The following is a 15,233-nucleotide window of genomic DNA, read 5'->3' as shown; positions in this document are numbered from 1 at the left end:
CCTCTCTTCAGTTCATCATGTCGCCCTTTCGAGTGGCAGGAAGGATCTCCTTCTCTTTGTCCTTTCTTCTGACTGCTGTCGTGCTTTTTCCATCGGTCCATCCCCATGCCCGGTGGTACCGGTGGGTAGTGGAGGAAAGGAGGCGAGAGGGAGGGGCTAAAGTAACCAACAATCGAGCAAAAGAGAAATCACTACTACACGAGCGCCGCACGTGAAATCGAATGTGAAGTGTGCTGTGCAAGAGCCTTGATGAAGTCAGGAAATACCGACCCGCAAAGTTAAAGGAAAGGGAGAAAGACTTACCACCGCTGCGGTATCCTTCTCCTTCTCTTCTCTACATACTGCGCGTGTCATGCCGTGCTTATTCATTCACTCCTGACAATCCGCCTTGAAAGAGACCCTATCACGGATCCTCATGGCCTTCTCCTCTTGTTCCCCCCCCTCCCTCATTCTCTCTTTGCCTACCCTCCGCCTCCTCTTCCAACTCCCTTTTCTTCCCCTTTCGCAGCGGAATACGCAACCCGGACAACGACGAAACGAAAGGAAAAAATGTGGTTGAGGGGATACCGAGCAGTGCCCCTTCCACACGCCCTCATTGCGTGTTTGGTGCCTTTTTTTTTCATTATCTTCGTCTCCGTCTCTCAGCACCAGGGACAAAGGGACGCGGTACTCAACGCGGACGGCGCAGAGGAAGTGCCCCAGTTGCGCGTGCGACGCAGTGTCTCCGATACACAGACTCTTTGCGCGCGAAACTTTGCTGTTCAACAGTGCAGGAAGACGCACATGTACATAACTGCCACCTGCTTAAGACAACGAAGCAAGAGGGTGACTGTCTCTCTTCTCCCTTTCTCATTTCTACAACGGCGTCACCGTCGCCCCCCTTTCCCTACTACAGCTCCCTCTTTCTCTCTCTGTCTCTCTCGACTCTTCAGCGTTTTTTTCTGCGTGTGCGTGAAGGACGCATGCAGAAAAAAGGACATACCACACACACACATACACCACTGCCGCATCACGTACAGAGAGGCGCGTGCGTTCACATTCACTTACCCCCCTGCTATCTACGAAGAGCAAGAACGATTGCGAAAGCGCATTCTAGTGCACCCTATTCCTTCACTCAGTATCGTTTGCTTTGTTGTTCCGTACCGCTTCGTTATTGAACACCTTCAAGCGGGCGTAACGTATGGGTTCACAATGGACGAGGAAAGTGTTTTCATATGCGGCGACAGTGGTGAGGCCGTGCCGCACAATTTGGCCGAGAGCTCCTCCCTCCATATATCTGCTGCTCATGCAGGTCACACGTTGCCCACTGTACAGGACACCAATACCAGGGTACGAGGAACCGCTCTCGCTTCGTCCATTCAGGGTGTCTCGGTAGCAACGGCTCTCGCTGAAAACGGCGATATGGTGGCAAGTCTACGGAACGTGCGGGGATCTCACTCGTCGAAGTTGCTGCCAAAGAGTACTGTGACTACGAAGACGCCTCCTGGTGAGCTTGGTTGCTCTGGGCAGGAGGTTGAGCTGGTTTCCTCTCCCTTGTTTGTCGTGGCCTCGGATGAGGAGGAGGAGCTGTATCGCGTCGTCTCGCCAATTCGTACACCGCGCGCAGTACGTGCGCCGGTGTCTTCGAGACCTGACGTGCCGCCAAGCGCCACGCCGTGTCCGACGTCACTGACACCTAAGAATGTGCAATCTGTGGGGCAGGCACATCTCACTCGGCCGCTGCGCAGGAGCCAGCTGCGTGTAGCACCGACAGGTGGCAGCGATTCCGATACGCAGGGGGAGGAAGACAATGCCGACAGACTTGAGACACCAGACGCTGACGGAAGGCATTCGCGCCCTGGCAACGACTGCGCGAGAGAGACTGAGGAGAACGACGCGGAGCAGCAGTTAGTAGACGAGTTCGGCTTCGTGATTGACGAGGACACCAAGGAGAGGGATGGAAAGTACATCCGCCGCATTGACGGGAAGCAGGTGGTTCGGCGGGAGATCAAGTGGGCCAACATGGCAGCTGACTGGAACACAACGAACACGAAGATGCACGCCAAGCTGAAAGAGCGCTGCCGCAAAGGCATCCCCAGCCGCTTCCGCGGTGTTGCGTGGCAGCTGCTTATGGGCTCCTTCCATCACCTGAACTCTGAAGAGAACAGTGGCGTCTATGTGGCACTGCGAGACAAGAAGCTCGCGGACAAGGAAGTAGACGCGATCATATCGCGTGACCTTGCTCGAACGTTTCCCACCCACATTCTCTTTCAGGATACCGGTGGCGTTGGGCAGGTCTTCCTGCGCAACGTCCTGCACGCGTACGCTGGATGCGATCCGGAGGTGGGCTACGTGCAGGGCATGAGCTTCCTCGTCGCGGCGCTATCTACGCAAATGGCGGAGGAGGAGTCCTTCTGGGCCTTGCACGAGATGATGTACAACGAGCGGTATAAGATGCGGGAGTTGTTCCGGCCTGGATTCCCGTTGCTACAGCAGTTTTTCTACCAGCTCGAGCGTCTGATTGCGCGACTGCTACCGCGACTGTCGAAGCGGCTCGACGAGCTCGAGATTCAGCCCTCTTTCTTTGCCTCGCAGTGGTTTCTGACGCTGTTTGTGAATCATTTTCCCTTCAGGGCGCTTCTGCGAGTGTGGGACATCTTTTTTTCGGAGGGCTGGAAGATTATCTTTCGCACCGGTATTGCGCTCATGAAATGGGAGGAGCCTCACCTCTTGACCCTGTCGTTTGAGGATATGCTGCTGGCGCTCAAGAGTCTGCAGGATGGCAAAGACGCCCGTGAGCTGCTTCGCCGCGCGCACCGTGTGAAGTTCAAGACGGCGGAGCTGAATCGTTATGGTGACGAGTACTGGGAGAAGATGGGCTTTATTCATCGAGACTGACTTGATGTACACGCAGAGAGGTGCGTGGATGCGCTGTGCGAGTGTTTAGCGTGTGTCGCACCCCCGTGCCTCTTCCCCCTCTCTCTTTGCGTCTTCTCCTTTTTTCCAAAGTTGCCTTGCGCAGAGTCGTTGTTAGACGTCTTGGAGGCACACTTCCTACATACTTTTCTCGTGTTTCTTTTGCATGTTTGCTTCGTGAGAAATGCCTCTGGGTGACTTACATCCTCCCATGATTGTTACGAGCGCCTCTATGCAGGAGGTGCGCTCTGTTCTCCCCTTTGCCCCCCCCCCTTCTCCAGGTGCGTTTTGTCCCCGCTTTAGTGTGTGCTGATTAATGTGTTGAGTTGCCAGTTGAGTGCGTGTGAACGTGCGTCTTTGCTGCATGATGCGACGCCTTTATCTCCGTCCCCACAAGGGCGCGAACACAAGAGTAAGACAAAACAGAGAGGAAGAAGCAAATCTAGCCTGCCACGCGTCTTGTGCACACGAAGGACGCGACGTGGGAAGCTGCAAGAGCCATCAAGAGGAGATGTAGCACAGACAAAGATTGCTTCCGTTGAATCTTCAGAGGCGCAATGAAAGGGAGGAGCGACGCCTCTGACGCGCACTGTGCGGATCAGTACAGCGCTCGCCTTCCCTTCCGTTTGGCGAGCCGACTCGCCTTACGCGTTCTACGAGGACTCTTCATTTTTGAGTGCCGCCGAGGAGAGGATTGCCACGTGACGCGAAACGACAACACGGGAACCCGAAAGCGTACCTGCCTGGATTACGATTTTCTCGCCTCTTTCGCCTGCTCTTCTTCGCTTTTTTTTTTTTGTGTATGTGTGTGTGTGTTTTCCGGTTTCCTGCCCAGACGCCGCCACCCAACCCTCGTCTCGCTCGTTAGTGACGGGCTACGTTACACTTTTCGCGTCACTCGCGAGATGAGAAGCCTTCCCCGCATTCAGGCAACAGAAACGCCAAGACAGAAGTAAGGATAGCTGCCGAGTACGTCGTGTACTGTGTTGGATCTCTCTGTGCAGGATGTAGTGGGATCCCTTTCCAGTACAGCACGATGAATCCCGTGCCGCAACCGACCAGGCCGCGCCGGAAGCGATCGCCGCGACGTACCGACGTACCTCCTGTTAGTGTTCTCGATTTGCCTTCTCCAGAGGAACTTTTGCTTGGAGCGACTTCCAAATACACGATGCGTGCACAAGTAATCGAGGAGCAGCATTTGTGGCTGGCTACTTTTTCGAATGGCGCTGCAGCAGTGAAGCCACATGCTCGCCTTTTCGTTGGACATCCCTTCGGACCACCCACTTTTTCCATAACCCGCACGCACCAGGAGGTGCTGCTCAGAGTCGAGTCCGTCATTGCCCTTGCCCACCGTCTGACTCACCTCACGTCGCACCCATCGCTCACCAATGTGGAAGCACGCATGGTTAATCGCGCTGCCGCTGAGGCGATCAGTACACTGCACCGTATAATTTGTCAGCCACCTCTGTCGCCATAACAGGCGCACGCGCGTGCGTTCGACTTCTATGACTTGAGTGCCGGTATGCCTACCAGTGCGAGAAGGGTGCCAATCGCGTAACGAAGTACGCGGAAGAGCAGAGAGTGGCGTGGATTGGGTAGCCGAGGGAGGGCGGTGGTAGCTGGAATAGCCATCGTCTCTTTTTCGAACCTCCTGTGTCTTCGTATTCATATACTCTTTAGGTCATCGTCATCGCTGGCCATTCAGCCGCTATATCAGAGGCAATTGCGCAGTTTCTACAGGACTAGGTGCCTGTCTGTGTATATCTTCACCCTTCTCCTATTTTTTTGTTGGTTGTCCCCCCTCTCATCCCATCGCAGCTGTTACTCGTGCTGCTGTCGCTGCCCTCGCTTACCCCTCTAGCGATCTTCCGCTCTATGATCGTTGGAGACAGCTGCCACAAAGGACGCCTCTTTGTTTGCGGACCGACCCCTGTCCCACCTTACTCTGCTTTGCACCGCTCGTGTTTGGTTTGTACCTCGGTGAGAGAGTTGTAGCTCAGAAAACGAACTAGAAATAACGGCAGCTTTTTACCAGAACTCGGGAAAGAAAAAGCAGCGAATCACATAGCAATGCCTCAACAAGGGATATGCAAAATTGTCCTAGGTGCAGTTCACCAGTTCTCGCCCTCAACGGGACGCGGGAGAAAACAGGCAGAAGCAATTCACTGCCAGGCGCTTCCCCTTCTGCAGGACTACACGCCACTCTTGCTTGTCTCCTCGATCGCTGTGACACATGGTCTCTGGCGCCGCCGCTCTTCGCAACACTCCATTTTCACCCCCTCTTGCCTTCTCCTTTTCTTCGGAACTACCTCATAAAATGGACTATGAATCTATCGCTTTTTGTTGTTTGGCATTTTCTGCTTATTCTATTTCTGCCTATCCGTCTTGTTGCCGTGGAATGTGTGCGGACGAAGTCTTTTGTATTCGTATTGTTATTTTACTGCTTCCCCCCCTCCCTCCCCCCCCCATTTGTAAATTTTGTGGGTGTTGAGTTTTCTCTGCCCCTTCTATTTTTCGTAAGTAGAAGTTTGACTGGTTTTTGTAAAGCATCAATAATCAAAAGCGAAAGGCACATTTGATTGTGAGCCCCCCCCCCCCCACCCCCGCAGTTCGAGCGACGCGACAGGATACGTTGATGTTTTGGTCTCATTGTGCGCCGTGACACTTCCTTTTTTTGTTGTTGTTGTTGTTGTTGTTCTACTCTTCCTGCGTTGCTCCTCTGATTGTTCCCCTGCGTCTTCTCAACTTCTCGGGAAGGGGCTTTCGTGTTTGAGGCATTATTGTGGACTCCTGCTGCGGCTGCTGGCGGTGGTGATTTACGACTTGCCGTCTTCTGTGACGGTGTTGAAGCAAGAGAACTACATATTCCGTATCTTTTTTTTTTTTTCGTCCCAGGCAAGCAAGAAAGTGCCAGCACAGTGCCTTGAGCTGGCGAATCGGTTCTTAACAACAACAACAAAAGTGTCAATCGATCTACACGGAAGTAACTCCCAACGACTGGGTGAGCACATCACCCGAGGCTCGTTGTCATCTATCTCGATAAAACGAAAAAAAGAAAAGCATAGTCCCGCAGCAATTATGTTGTTCAACCTTCGGGGCATCGTTCCTCAAAAGGAGGAGAAGGTGAAGAACCAAATGACGCTTGCTGACATTCTCGCTTTTCGCGACACGTGGACTGCCATTCCTGAGCCGAACTTCTCGCTGGAGCGCGTGCTGTTAACGGCACGCCTCGAAACGAAGCGCAAGGCGGAGATTCCTAAGCTGGTCATGTCCGAAAATGGCTTTCGCGTCCGCGACAAGAAGGAGATGAATGCGGCGGAGCTGGAGCTGCGCCGTGTGCAGGGCACGCTGAACAAGCTCACCGACAAGAATTTTGACGCCGTGGTGGAGGAGGCGTTGTCGCCGGATCTGGTGTTGAACCCATTGGTGCTGAAGGGCGCGGTGAATATCATCTTCAACAAGGCCATGGCGGAGCCCGTCTTTTCCGGCATCTATGCCCAGCTGTGCCAGCGTATCAAAGTGTACGAGCAGGACCTTGTCACTGAGGCCACCGAAAACCCTACTTCTGAGCTTGGCCAGCTCATGGCATCGATGTCGACAGGGGACGAAGAGCAGAGAAATCTAAACGGCCGCGTGGGCAATGCATTGGTGAAACGCTGCCAAGAGTTCCACGACAGCTTTGTCAACCAGCCGCCAACGCACAATGCTGAGGCCGAGGAACAGCTGCGCAAGCGTAACATGGCGAACATCAAGTTCGTTGGTGAGCTGTACATGCGCACCCTCATCTCGCACCGGGTGATTCTGGCCGTGTGCTCGACAGCGCTTGTGCTAGGCTTCATCTCGAGTCCCAAGCTCGTCACCACGGAAGCCGACCTTGAGATGATTGTGTGTCTGATGAACGTCATCGGTAAGCGGTTCGACGAAAACGTCAACATGGGGCTGAACCACGTGTCCAAGGAAGCCGCGGCCATCGCGCACCCGCACGACACCATCTGGCGCGCGCTGAACTCGTCGATGAACGACCCTCGCATCTCGCGCCGTATCCGGTTCCTCATTCAGAACCTTCTGGAGTGGCGCAATAATGGATGGAAGCCGAAAGAGAGCCTGGCTCAGGGCACCTCGGGCGGCAGCGTGGACGATAGCAACAATACGAGCAACAACGAGCGCTCCAACCACCGCCCTAGCAACAACACTGGCGGTGTTAGCGGACCGAGTGAACAGATGCACCGCAATCCGTCGACGAACAACTTCGGTGGCGGGGGGTTGTGGCAACAGCAGATGCATCAGCAACACGCCGGTGGCCGTGGCTACAGCGTGGGTGGTGCGAACGCTGCTGGCAGCCGTGGCATGACACGACCCCCAAGCATGGGGGACAGAGGCGACGAGAAGATGAGCCGCGGCGGTGGCCCGGGCACCCTACGCCAGGACTGCGTCGTCAGCTATAACGATTTCAGCCAATTCCCGGCCAACAACGATTACATGATGCCCCCACCGCCGTTTGCGGCACCGCCGCCACCCTTCCCAGAAGAGAATATGGTGCCGCCGCCCGCTTCGGCATTCGGTTCGCAGATGAGCGATGAGGACCGCAAGCTGATGGCGTTGGCGTCGCCGCCAAAGTGCGTTGACGATGACCTCAGCTCGCGTATACTGGGCTACGTCCGCGATGCGCACGTGGATGGGGACTGGACCGCCGCCGGCAAGGCGATAGTGGAGACAGTGCCGCAGGACGCCGCGCACATGTGCCGCATGTGCGCTGTGTACATCATTGTGAAGAAGGTGACGGAGACATCTTCGGAGGAGGACCGTAGGCTTTTCATGGACTCACTCAACAGTGGCATATTCGACATCAACGAACTGACACGCGGATACTCGTGGTGCCTGACAAATGCTGTGGCGTACAATGTCAAGGAGGACTTTCCCAAGGTGTACAGCCGCTTCGTAGCATGCGTGACGGCCACCAAGTGGATGGACTTCCTGTCGATGGTGAGTAACGTCATGGCACGCACAGCCAACTACCTTGACGCGCTGTACGTGCCGCTGGGAGGCGCGCAAATGGAGTGGGAGGAAGACTTCCTGGAGGTGTGGACGTCTCTGCTCAGCAAGTGGAAAGTGGACCACCCGGGCGACAAGGTCAGCAGCCTCGACATCCTCAACTGCATCGCATTGATCAAGCAACGTCCCTTCATGAAGGACATCGCTTCTGACTTTATGATGGAGCTGAGCCAGCAGGGCTACCTCGATGCTGTTGGGGCCCAGGCGTGGATTCGTGAAAACCGCACGAACGAAAAGTACAAGATGTTTCTGGACGAGCTAGAGCAGATGTATCCCGACACGGCGTAGCTTCCCCAGGAGGCTGTGCTATCGTTTCTTCATATTGAATTACGGTGCGGTGAATTTTTCTGTACAGCACGGTCTTCTTCTTCTCGTATTCTTGGTCGTGGTGTGGGCCTATGAGGGAGTGTGCTCGTCGATGATGCTCACGGACATCACCATTCAGGCCTCACTACTTGGACTTTTTCCCTCCCTCAGTTGCCAGCTTGACCTGATATAGGCTGTTTTTCTGCCATTGCTTGTGTCTCCGTGAGCTTCCTTGTCTTAGCTTTCCTTTTCATTTCGCTCTCCCTCTCTTGGCTAGGAGGGTGAATTCGTGCATTGTATCGTGTCACGTCCACAGACACGCACACCCTCAGATGGCTACAGTACGCCTCTGCGAGACACGCTCTCCGTCGTTCACATCTCCTCCTTCCCTCCCTCCCCCCCGTTTTAGCATCCCTGGAAGTGCGCGAGAAAAAGGGCGACATACGTGGCGGCGTTGGCACTGTTGTCTCCGCTGGCGGTGCTGCACCGACAGGACTAGATGGCAGTGTTTAAGTGTGAAACACGAACCTTTCCTCGAGAAGGTGTGCCCCTGAGTTTTCCCGACAGTGTGACGGCCGTGCCTCTCCCCAACCCTAATGCTGAATGGCTCACCTGTGTTTCTCGGTGTATGCGTGCCTCTGTCCTTTGCTCGCTCGCTGAGGCGGCCCTTTTCTCTCTTCCCGTTCGTGTTGGGCTGCTATCCCTGTCACTACTGGCCCTTCTCGTCTTTCACGTTCCACATGACAGAAAGGCCAAAGCGTGACAGCAGCACAAGTCTGCCATTGCCGTCGTTGTGAAACTCGTTTGTGAAGCTTCAGGCTTGTACGTGTGCTCCTCCAGCGTAAGTCTTCGTAAATTCCGTAACATAACGATGAAATCCAGTGGGAACGAAAGAAAGAACGAAACACACAAAAGGGCGGCAGCCGGATCCCGAGCGCAGAAGGATACGGGCGTTTTTTTTTTTTTGCAGGCAGGCGTCGCGGCCAGCGAATGCAATGTGTGTGTGTGTGTGTGAAGGCAGGGGGGAGAGTGCGGGTGCACCATGTAGTGTGTCGATATATCCTCTCAAGGCTTTATCGTTCTTCCTCAGCTCGTACGTCGGGAGCTGTTCCAAGTATGACGTCGAAGAGGGACGCCTCTTGGCAGTGCAGGCGGCAGACTCTGAAACTCCACTTGCATTGTACGCGTGTGTGTCCACGCGGACCCATTTTCTCCAGCATGACTCACGATTTGAATGACTTGCTCACGCTTATCTGCCCTGCTCCGCCGCATTTTTGTTTTCGCGCCTCGCTCACTTCTTCGTCGCTTCGCACGACGCCTGATGCCGCGTACTCTCTCTTCTCTCTACGCTTTCTGAGCAGAACGCTCTGCAGCGCCCACTGCTAGCAGCGCTGCTGCCTCTGACTCTACCTAGGCCTACGCAGAGACAGATTCACGCCACCCACACTGCGGGCCCATGCTGCATCGTACGGCAGTGGTGCTCAAATCGCAGCACAAGAATGTGCTGCGCAAGGGACGTCCGCACATGCAAAAGTATAAGGAACTGAACCGCTGGCAGCGCGAGGCGCAGGGAATCACGAAATGGGACCAGGGTCATTCTCACCGGCCTCAACCCTACGTTGAGCGCTTTAATCCAGAAGGTGTCGGCCTCACTCGCGGCACGTCGGCGTACGCGTGGAAGTGGTGGCATACACAGTACCCATGGTTGCCCAATGTAGCGCCTAACGACTACGTACCGCCAAGCCCTCGCGGCATTCGCCCAGCTGCCTGGGATGATGAATTCGCCGAAGTGGTATTGAGCATGAGCAACGAGGAGATTCAAAGCTACCTGCTGGATAAGCTGACCGAGGTCATCTTTGCAGAGACGCAGCGCGACGGCTACGAGCTGCGTCGGCTAGACTTTGAGGGCACGCCGCTCACAGACCGGCCGGAGCGGCGTATCGTGGAGAACTTTGTTTTCGAGGAAGAGACACTGCGCGAGCGCGTGCTGGACCAGGTAGTCGAAGGCGTTTTTCGCCTCGTCCCCACCTCCGACGACCGCCTGGCGCTGAAAAGTGTGGCCAACATTGTGGACTTCGTTCTGACCCACGTCACGGTGGCCCGCAAACCGGAGAAGCACGAGATTCCCGAGGCAGCGCGATCTGTGATGCGGTCACACCCGCTGCAGCCACAGCTGGGCTTTGTGCATGCCCTGCCGACCGACAATCGTGACGCCGTTGTGCGGGAGTGGGAGCGGATGCACCACCTTGATTGGCAGTTTGGCAAAGCGGTGTATGAGCCACGTAGCGTCGAGAACGAGCGTGGCAACTTCACGTGGTTGCGCGAGGTCCGCCACCATGAGGCGCGGAAGGCATTTGAGGAGGATGTAGCCTCAGGCAAGGCTCGCCGGCGCCATATGGACAAGATTAATGCCGCCGCTCAGGCACCAAACAGCAATGCCGCTTCACAGTAGAGGACTCTCAGGCGTTGTTCAGGATCCGGGAAGAGGAGTGTGTGTAAAGCGTCAGAGAACAGTGTAGGGGTTGACGAGACTACTGCTCTGTGCATTGGGGCTCTTCTGTTTTGTGTGACGTCTTTCTCTCCTGTATAGGACTACTTATGCCCATTGACGTGGTGCTGAGCTTGCGCGGTCGAGTCTCCTCGTTGCGTGGGGAGAATGCACTGGTGTTGTTTTATGCTCTCTCTCTCTATGTGGGCGTATCTTTCCCCATGATGGAATATGTTCGGTGAGGCCCCGACGGGCTCTTCTTTGCGAAGACGTGTACCATGTATACGTCTGTTTTTCTTTTCCTGTGTGTGTGTGTGTGTGTATCAGCGGAAAGTGCCGCAACCACGCTGTATGTGGTGTACGCGGGCGAGACATGCGGTGTTCACACTTCTCAAGTAGCAGAAAAGAAATGCTGAAACACTGTGTTGCGCCTCACTCACGACAAAGCGCACGGGGCGAAGAGATGGCGAGCAAAGCGCACCAATGCAGCTCAAGACAGCTTCTTGGTCGCCAAAGCCTGCATCATCAGCGTGCCTTGTTCGTCTTTGCTACGGTTGTCATTTGTGGCGTCGGTAGCCTCTTGTCCGACTCGTTCACCAAGCACAAGGTAGCCTCCTTACTTCCTTGTCTTTTTCTAGAGCTGATCTGCACGTGTACAGGTGGGCGAACATACACCATCCGTTGAGATGCTGTGCGTTACAGGTGCTTCTCTTGCTATTCCCAGCTCTCTCTCTCTTCACATACGTTCTCTCCTCATCGCTGGTCTCTTATTGGGGCCTCTGTGCGCGCGCGCTCTTAGTGATCATGAGTTGTACAGGGCTACACATGCGTCCCTCCTCCTCCTTCGCCCACTCGCACGTTTTCCTTGTTGTTGCTGCTGTTGTTGTTGCTTTTTGATGCGAGTAGTACTCGCGAGGGGTAGACTAAAGTTGTTTCTCTCATTATAGCGTCGGTGAGGGTGTTGTGAAACCGTTTGTGCAGTTACACGTCCACCTGTGTGTGTGTGTGTGCGTGTCTCTGCGTGTGTCTGTGGCGCGTGACTTGGCTGGAGTTTTTGTCTCTCTTTTTTTCTGTATCATTTCAGTCACACTCACTTCTTCAATTGCACCTTCACAGCACGCTCGCCTCAGCAGATTCTTGCGCTGTGTCCACCCCCACCCGTTTTCACTCTTTTCCATTTGAGTCGCTCCTGGCGAGGGAGCCATGAGCCACAACTTCACTGTGGTAACTCCGCTGGAGGAAAGCGAGCAGCCAAGCAGGGATTTTGCCGTATCTCCTGAGGAATCCTCTAGAGCTGCCTTATCGAACGGAGTAGGAGAACCATCTGCCTCCCCCCTCTTAGGCCCGAATGACGCGACCCCAAATGGCCCGTCGTCCGACAACGCCGCTAACGCCGGGGCAGATGCAGAGTTGCTAAAGCAGCAGCTTCAACTTATTCAGCTATGCTTCGCCGAGCATGAGTTCGGCATCATCGTGGACGAAGACGACTACGCCGGCGGTAGCACCAGCTCGTCGTCTAGCAGTGATGCCTCCTCACTTTCCTCTTCCTTTGACTCAGTGAACGGCTACAACAGCGCGCAGCAACGGCGCCGCCCGCACGGACTTCCCGCCTATGATCCGCTGACGTTTGTGAAAGGGAAGGTGCAGCATGGCGTTCCGCTCACCTCCTTGTCCCAAGACCTGCTCACTTATGCGGCGTACCTGGAGGAGAAGATTGCGCAGTGCGTGAAAACCGACGTACACACAGCGTTTGTGAACGTGTCAGGCCACCTCGTGGGGATGCGCGACGAGCTTTCCTACATGGCGAGCCCCCTCACCGCAGCAATGGAGAAGTTGTCTACTGCCGTCGGTCAGCTCTCGATGATGTCGCAGAAGGTGAAGGGCAAGGTGGAGGCGTCGTGCGTTGCTGAGATGGAGCGCGCTTTCGACGCCATGTACCTGAGGTGCATGGCTGTGTACGAGACCATAGCCTACCAACTAGACGACCTCGCCGGGCTGCTGCACATAACGGCAGATTCCGCAGCGTGGACATCGCGCAGCGCCGCCACTGGCACTGGCACAAGTGGCCGTAGTGCGTCAATACTCCCACTCGCGATGGCATCGCGGGATGGCAGCGACACAAGCGGCACAGTCGCAGGAAAGGTGACTTTCTCGATCGCATCCGATGCCCGTCTGTCTGATGCCGCATTGGATGTTCTCGAGGACGCGGTGCTGCTCTTCCAGGAGCTGAAGGAATTCCATCAGCGCCTCGCATCGTTGCCGTCACGCCAGCAGGAAAGGGTGGAGGTGGTGTCGTATGTCGCTGCTGCCGAGCAATCCGTGATGGGCGTCTTGGAAGTCGTCTTGTCTCACACCAGTCCGTTTGCTGTCAGCCCCACTTCAAAGAACGACGCCGCTTCTTCCATGTCGTCTCCGTCTGCGACGGCAGGCAATGAGTCGGCCACTTCTGCGTCCCTGACGGTGGGCTCGCCTGTTGCTTGGCAGCTCTTCGGCCGTGTCGTGGAGCTCTATGCTCAGATGGGTGAAGTGAAGCAGTTCTCCGCAGTTTTCCGCAACGTCGTGCTGCGTCCGCAATTGGAGACGGTAGTTTCATGGAAAGCGGCCACACAGGCTCGGCAGAGCACCGAGGGTACGGTGGCGCTTCTGAAGCGGGTGAAAGTCGTATTGCAGACCACTTTCTTGCCGTTATTACCGTTGCTACGCGAGCACTACGGCCCCACCTTGCATCCAACGGCGACGATCGTGTGGCCTCTCTTGAGTGAAACGCTGGTCAAGAAGTTGCCGTCGCTTTATGAGGTCGGCGTTCCGAATCACTTTCAAGCTAAGTATATGGCGGCCTACGAGCTGCTAGCGATCGTTGAGAGCTCCTGTGCCGACCTGGAGGAGCTGGCAGTCTTGCGTGAATCATCGGATGTCATCCTATGGAATCACAAATGGAACCTTAACGTCTACGCCGCGTTGCGTGTGAGTGAGGTGGACAAGGCGCTGCAGTCCGTCTCCTCCTCGCTTGACCGTCTTCCGGCGGCGGCGAACAGTCACTACCACTTCCGCCTGTTCTACATCGCTCAGCAGCAGCTGCTGCACCTCTTTTCGTCCTCCGTGTTTTTGCTGTTGTGCACGCCGTTGTTTCTGCGACAGACTGTTGTGTGCTGCTACCGGGTGCTGATGCGGGTGCAGGAGGCAGTGCTGAAGACGACGCCGACTCACAGTGACCCGACGGCGGAGGAAAAGAGACTGACAGATGCACCAGAGTCTGAAAGCAGCAGCCCCCCCGCCGAGGGGACCCACGAAACGTTGCTGTTAGTGATCTCCGACGCCCACACGCTGCGCACCTTTCTTACGGGACAGCTGCTAGACGTCATCCTCGGTCGGTTAGCAGCGAGGTCAGGGTGTGCGCTGACTGAAATGACCTCCATGACTGCCACGACCTCTAGCGCGCCTTCGTCCGAGCGTACCACAAAGGACTTGGTCACGGACATCCTGCAGTTCGCCAGCGCATCCGTGTGCAGCCAGTTCGTGCAGCGGATGAGTGAGGCACTCGTGCGTCAGATCACCGACGCCGTGGTAGTACCACTGCAAAATCTCAAGTCTGTCCGCTCCATGTACTCACACACGCGCAAGACGATGCCGTCTGCTCCCTCCTGGTACGTCGCTCCTGCGCTACATCCACTGCAGAAGTTTGCAGAGGAGGCGCTGCGAAGCGGGTTTAATGAAACGGCGCTTCAGGACAGTGTGGCGGAGATGCTGCGGGCAGTCATCGCGCACTTTGTGGCGCTGGCCAGAGAAACGCTGCTAACGGCCAAGAAGACAGAGGAAAGCTGGGAGAAGCTGCGCCGCCGCAAGGAGGGGTCTTTGATGTCACAGGTGGCAGAGGCTACTCCTGGCAGCAGCGAGGAAGCCAGTGCGGGCGCCGTATCGGCTGTTGGCGGACAACGCGTCACTATGGAGACTGCAACGGACCGTGACAAAATGACGATTCAGCTATGGATGGATGCCCGCGCCATGCTGGAGGGTGTGCAGGCCCCTCCGCTCAGCTTACCGTCTGTGACTGCCGCGGAGTTTTTCGAACCGGCGTTTGACTTGCTGCGCCGCGCTGAGTGGATTCAAGGTGGCGACATCCCTGAACCACCGGACGTCGATGCGTAGCCCACCAAAGCCGCCAGTGATTGGGTGGCAAACCACTGTCGGAAGTGGGTGGGGCGTGGGGTGGCAAGTTGCGGATGTGGCCAACAAATGGAGTCTGCGCCCCTCTTTCTTCTTGCGCAGATGGGCCTTTCCCATCGTCTGTCCTCTCTTTCTCTTACCTTAAAGACTCGCCCCCGTTCTACTCGTCAAGGAGGCACCTGAAAGCACAGTAGCGCTTTTGTGGGTGTCGGGCTATGCCTGTGTCATCCCGGGTACCCGTGGGAGTGCGAAGCAGAAATGAGTCAACCAAGTCCTTCGGACCAATCGACAAGCATACACTTAAATGTCAGGGGCACTGGTCAAACGT

The 15,233-nt window shown here is 55.8% G+C and overlaps 4 protein-coding genes across 4 annotated transcripts; all 4 read left to right on the top strand.

The window, feature by feature from the left end:
• Positions 1 to 1,401: 1,401 nt before the first annotated feature.
• Positions 1,402 to 2,877, top strand: LBRM_35_6380 (putative rab-like GTPase activating protein; the record flags this gene model as incomplete). Its single annotated transcript, XM_001569201.1, has 1 exon — positions 1,402 to 2,877. The coding sequence occupies one exon, from the start codon at positions 1,402 to 1,404 to the stop codon at positions 2,875 to 2,877; it is 1,476 nt and encodes a 491-aa protein (XP_001569251.1).
• Positions 2,878 to 5,973: 3,096 nt separating this feature from the next.
• LBRM_35_6370 (conserved hypothetical protein) lies at positions 5,974 to 8,235 on the top strand (the record flags this gene model as incomplete). Its single annotated transcript, XM_001569200.1, has 1 exon — positions 5,974 to 8,235. The coding sequence occupies one exon, from the start codon at positions 5,974 to 5,976 to the stop codon at positions 8,233 to 8,235; it is 2,262 nt and encodes a 753-aa protein (XP_001569250.1).
• A 1,474-nt stretch (positions 8,236 to 9,709) lies between these two features.
• LBRM_35_6360 (conserved hypothetical protein) lies at positions 9,710 to 10,705 on the top strand (the record flags this gene model as incomplete). Its single annotated transcript, XM_001569199.1, has 1 exon — positions 9,710 to 10,705. One exon carries the CDS (start codon positions 9,710 to 9,712, stop codon positions 10,703 to 10,705), a length of 996 nt encoding a protein of 331 aa, XP_001569249.1.
• Positions 10,706 to 11,944: 1,239 nt separating this feature from the next.
• Positions 11,945 to 14,887, top strand: LBRM_35_6350 (conserved hypothetical protein; the record flags this gene model as incomplete). Its single annotated transcript, XM_001569198.1, has 1 exon — positions 11,945 to 14,887. The coding sequence occupies one exon, from the start codon at positions 11,945 to 11,947 to the stop codon at positions 14,885 to 14,887; it is 2,943 nt and encodes a 980-aa protein (XP_001569248.1).
• Positions 14,888 to 15,233: the final 346 nt, after the last annotated feature.

The sequence above is a fragment of the Leishmania braziliensis genome, chromosome 36 (assembly GCF_000002845.2).
Source record: "Leishmania braziliensis MHOM/BR/75/M2904 complete genome, chromosome 36".
Classification (NCBI taxonomy): Eukaryota; Euglenozoa; class Kinetoplastea; order Trypanosomatida; family Trypanosomatidae; genus Leishmania; species Leishmania braziliensis.
The sequence above is the reverse complement of the archived record's forward strand: the minus strand, read 5'-3'. Positions and strand labels throughout refer to the sequence as shown.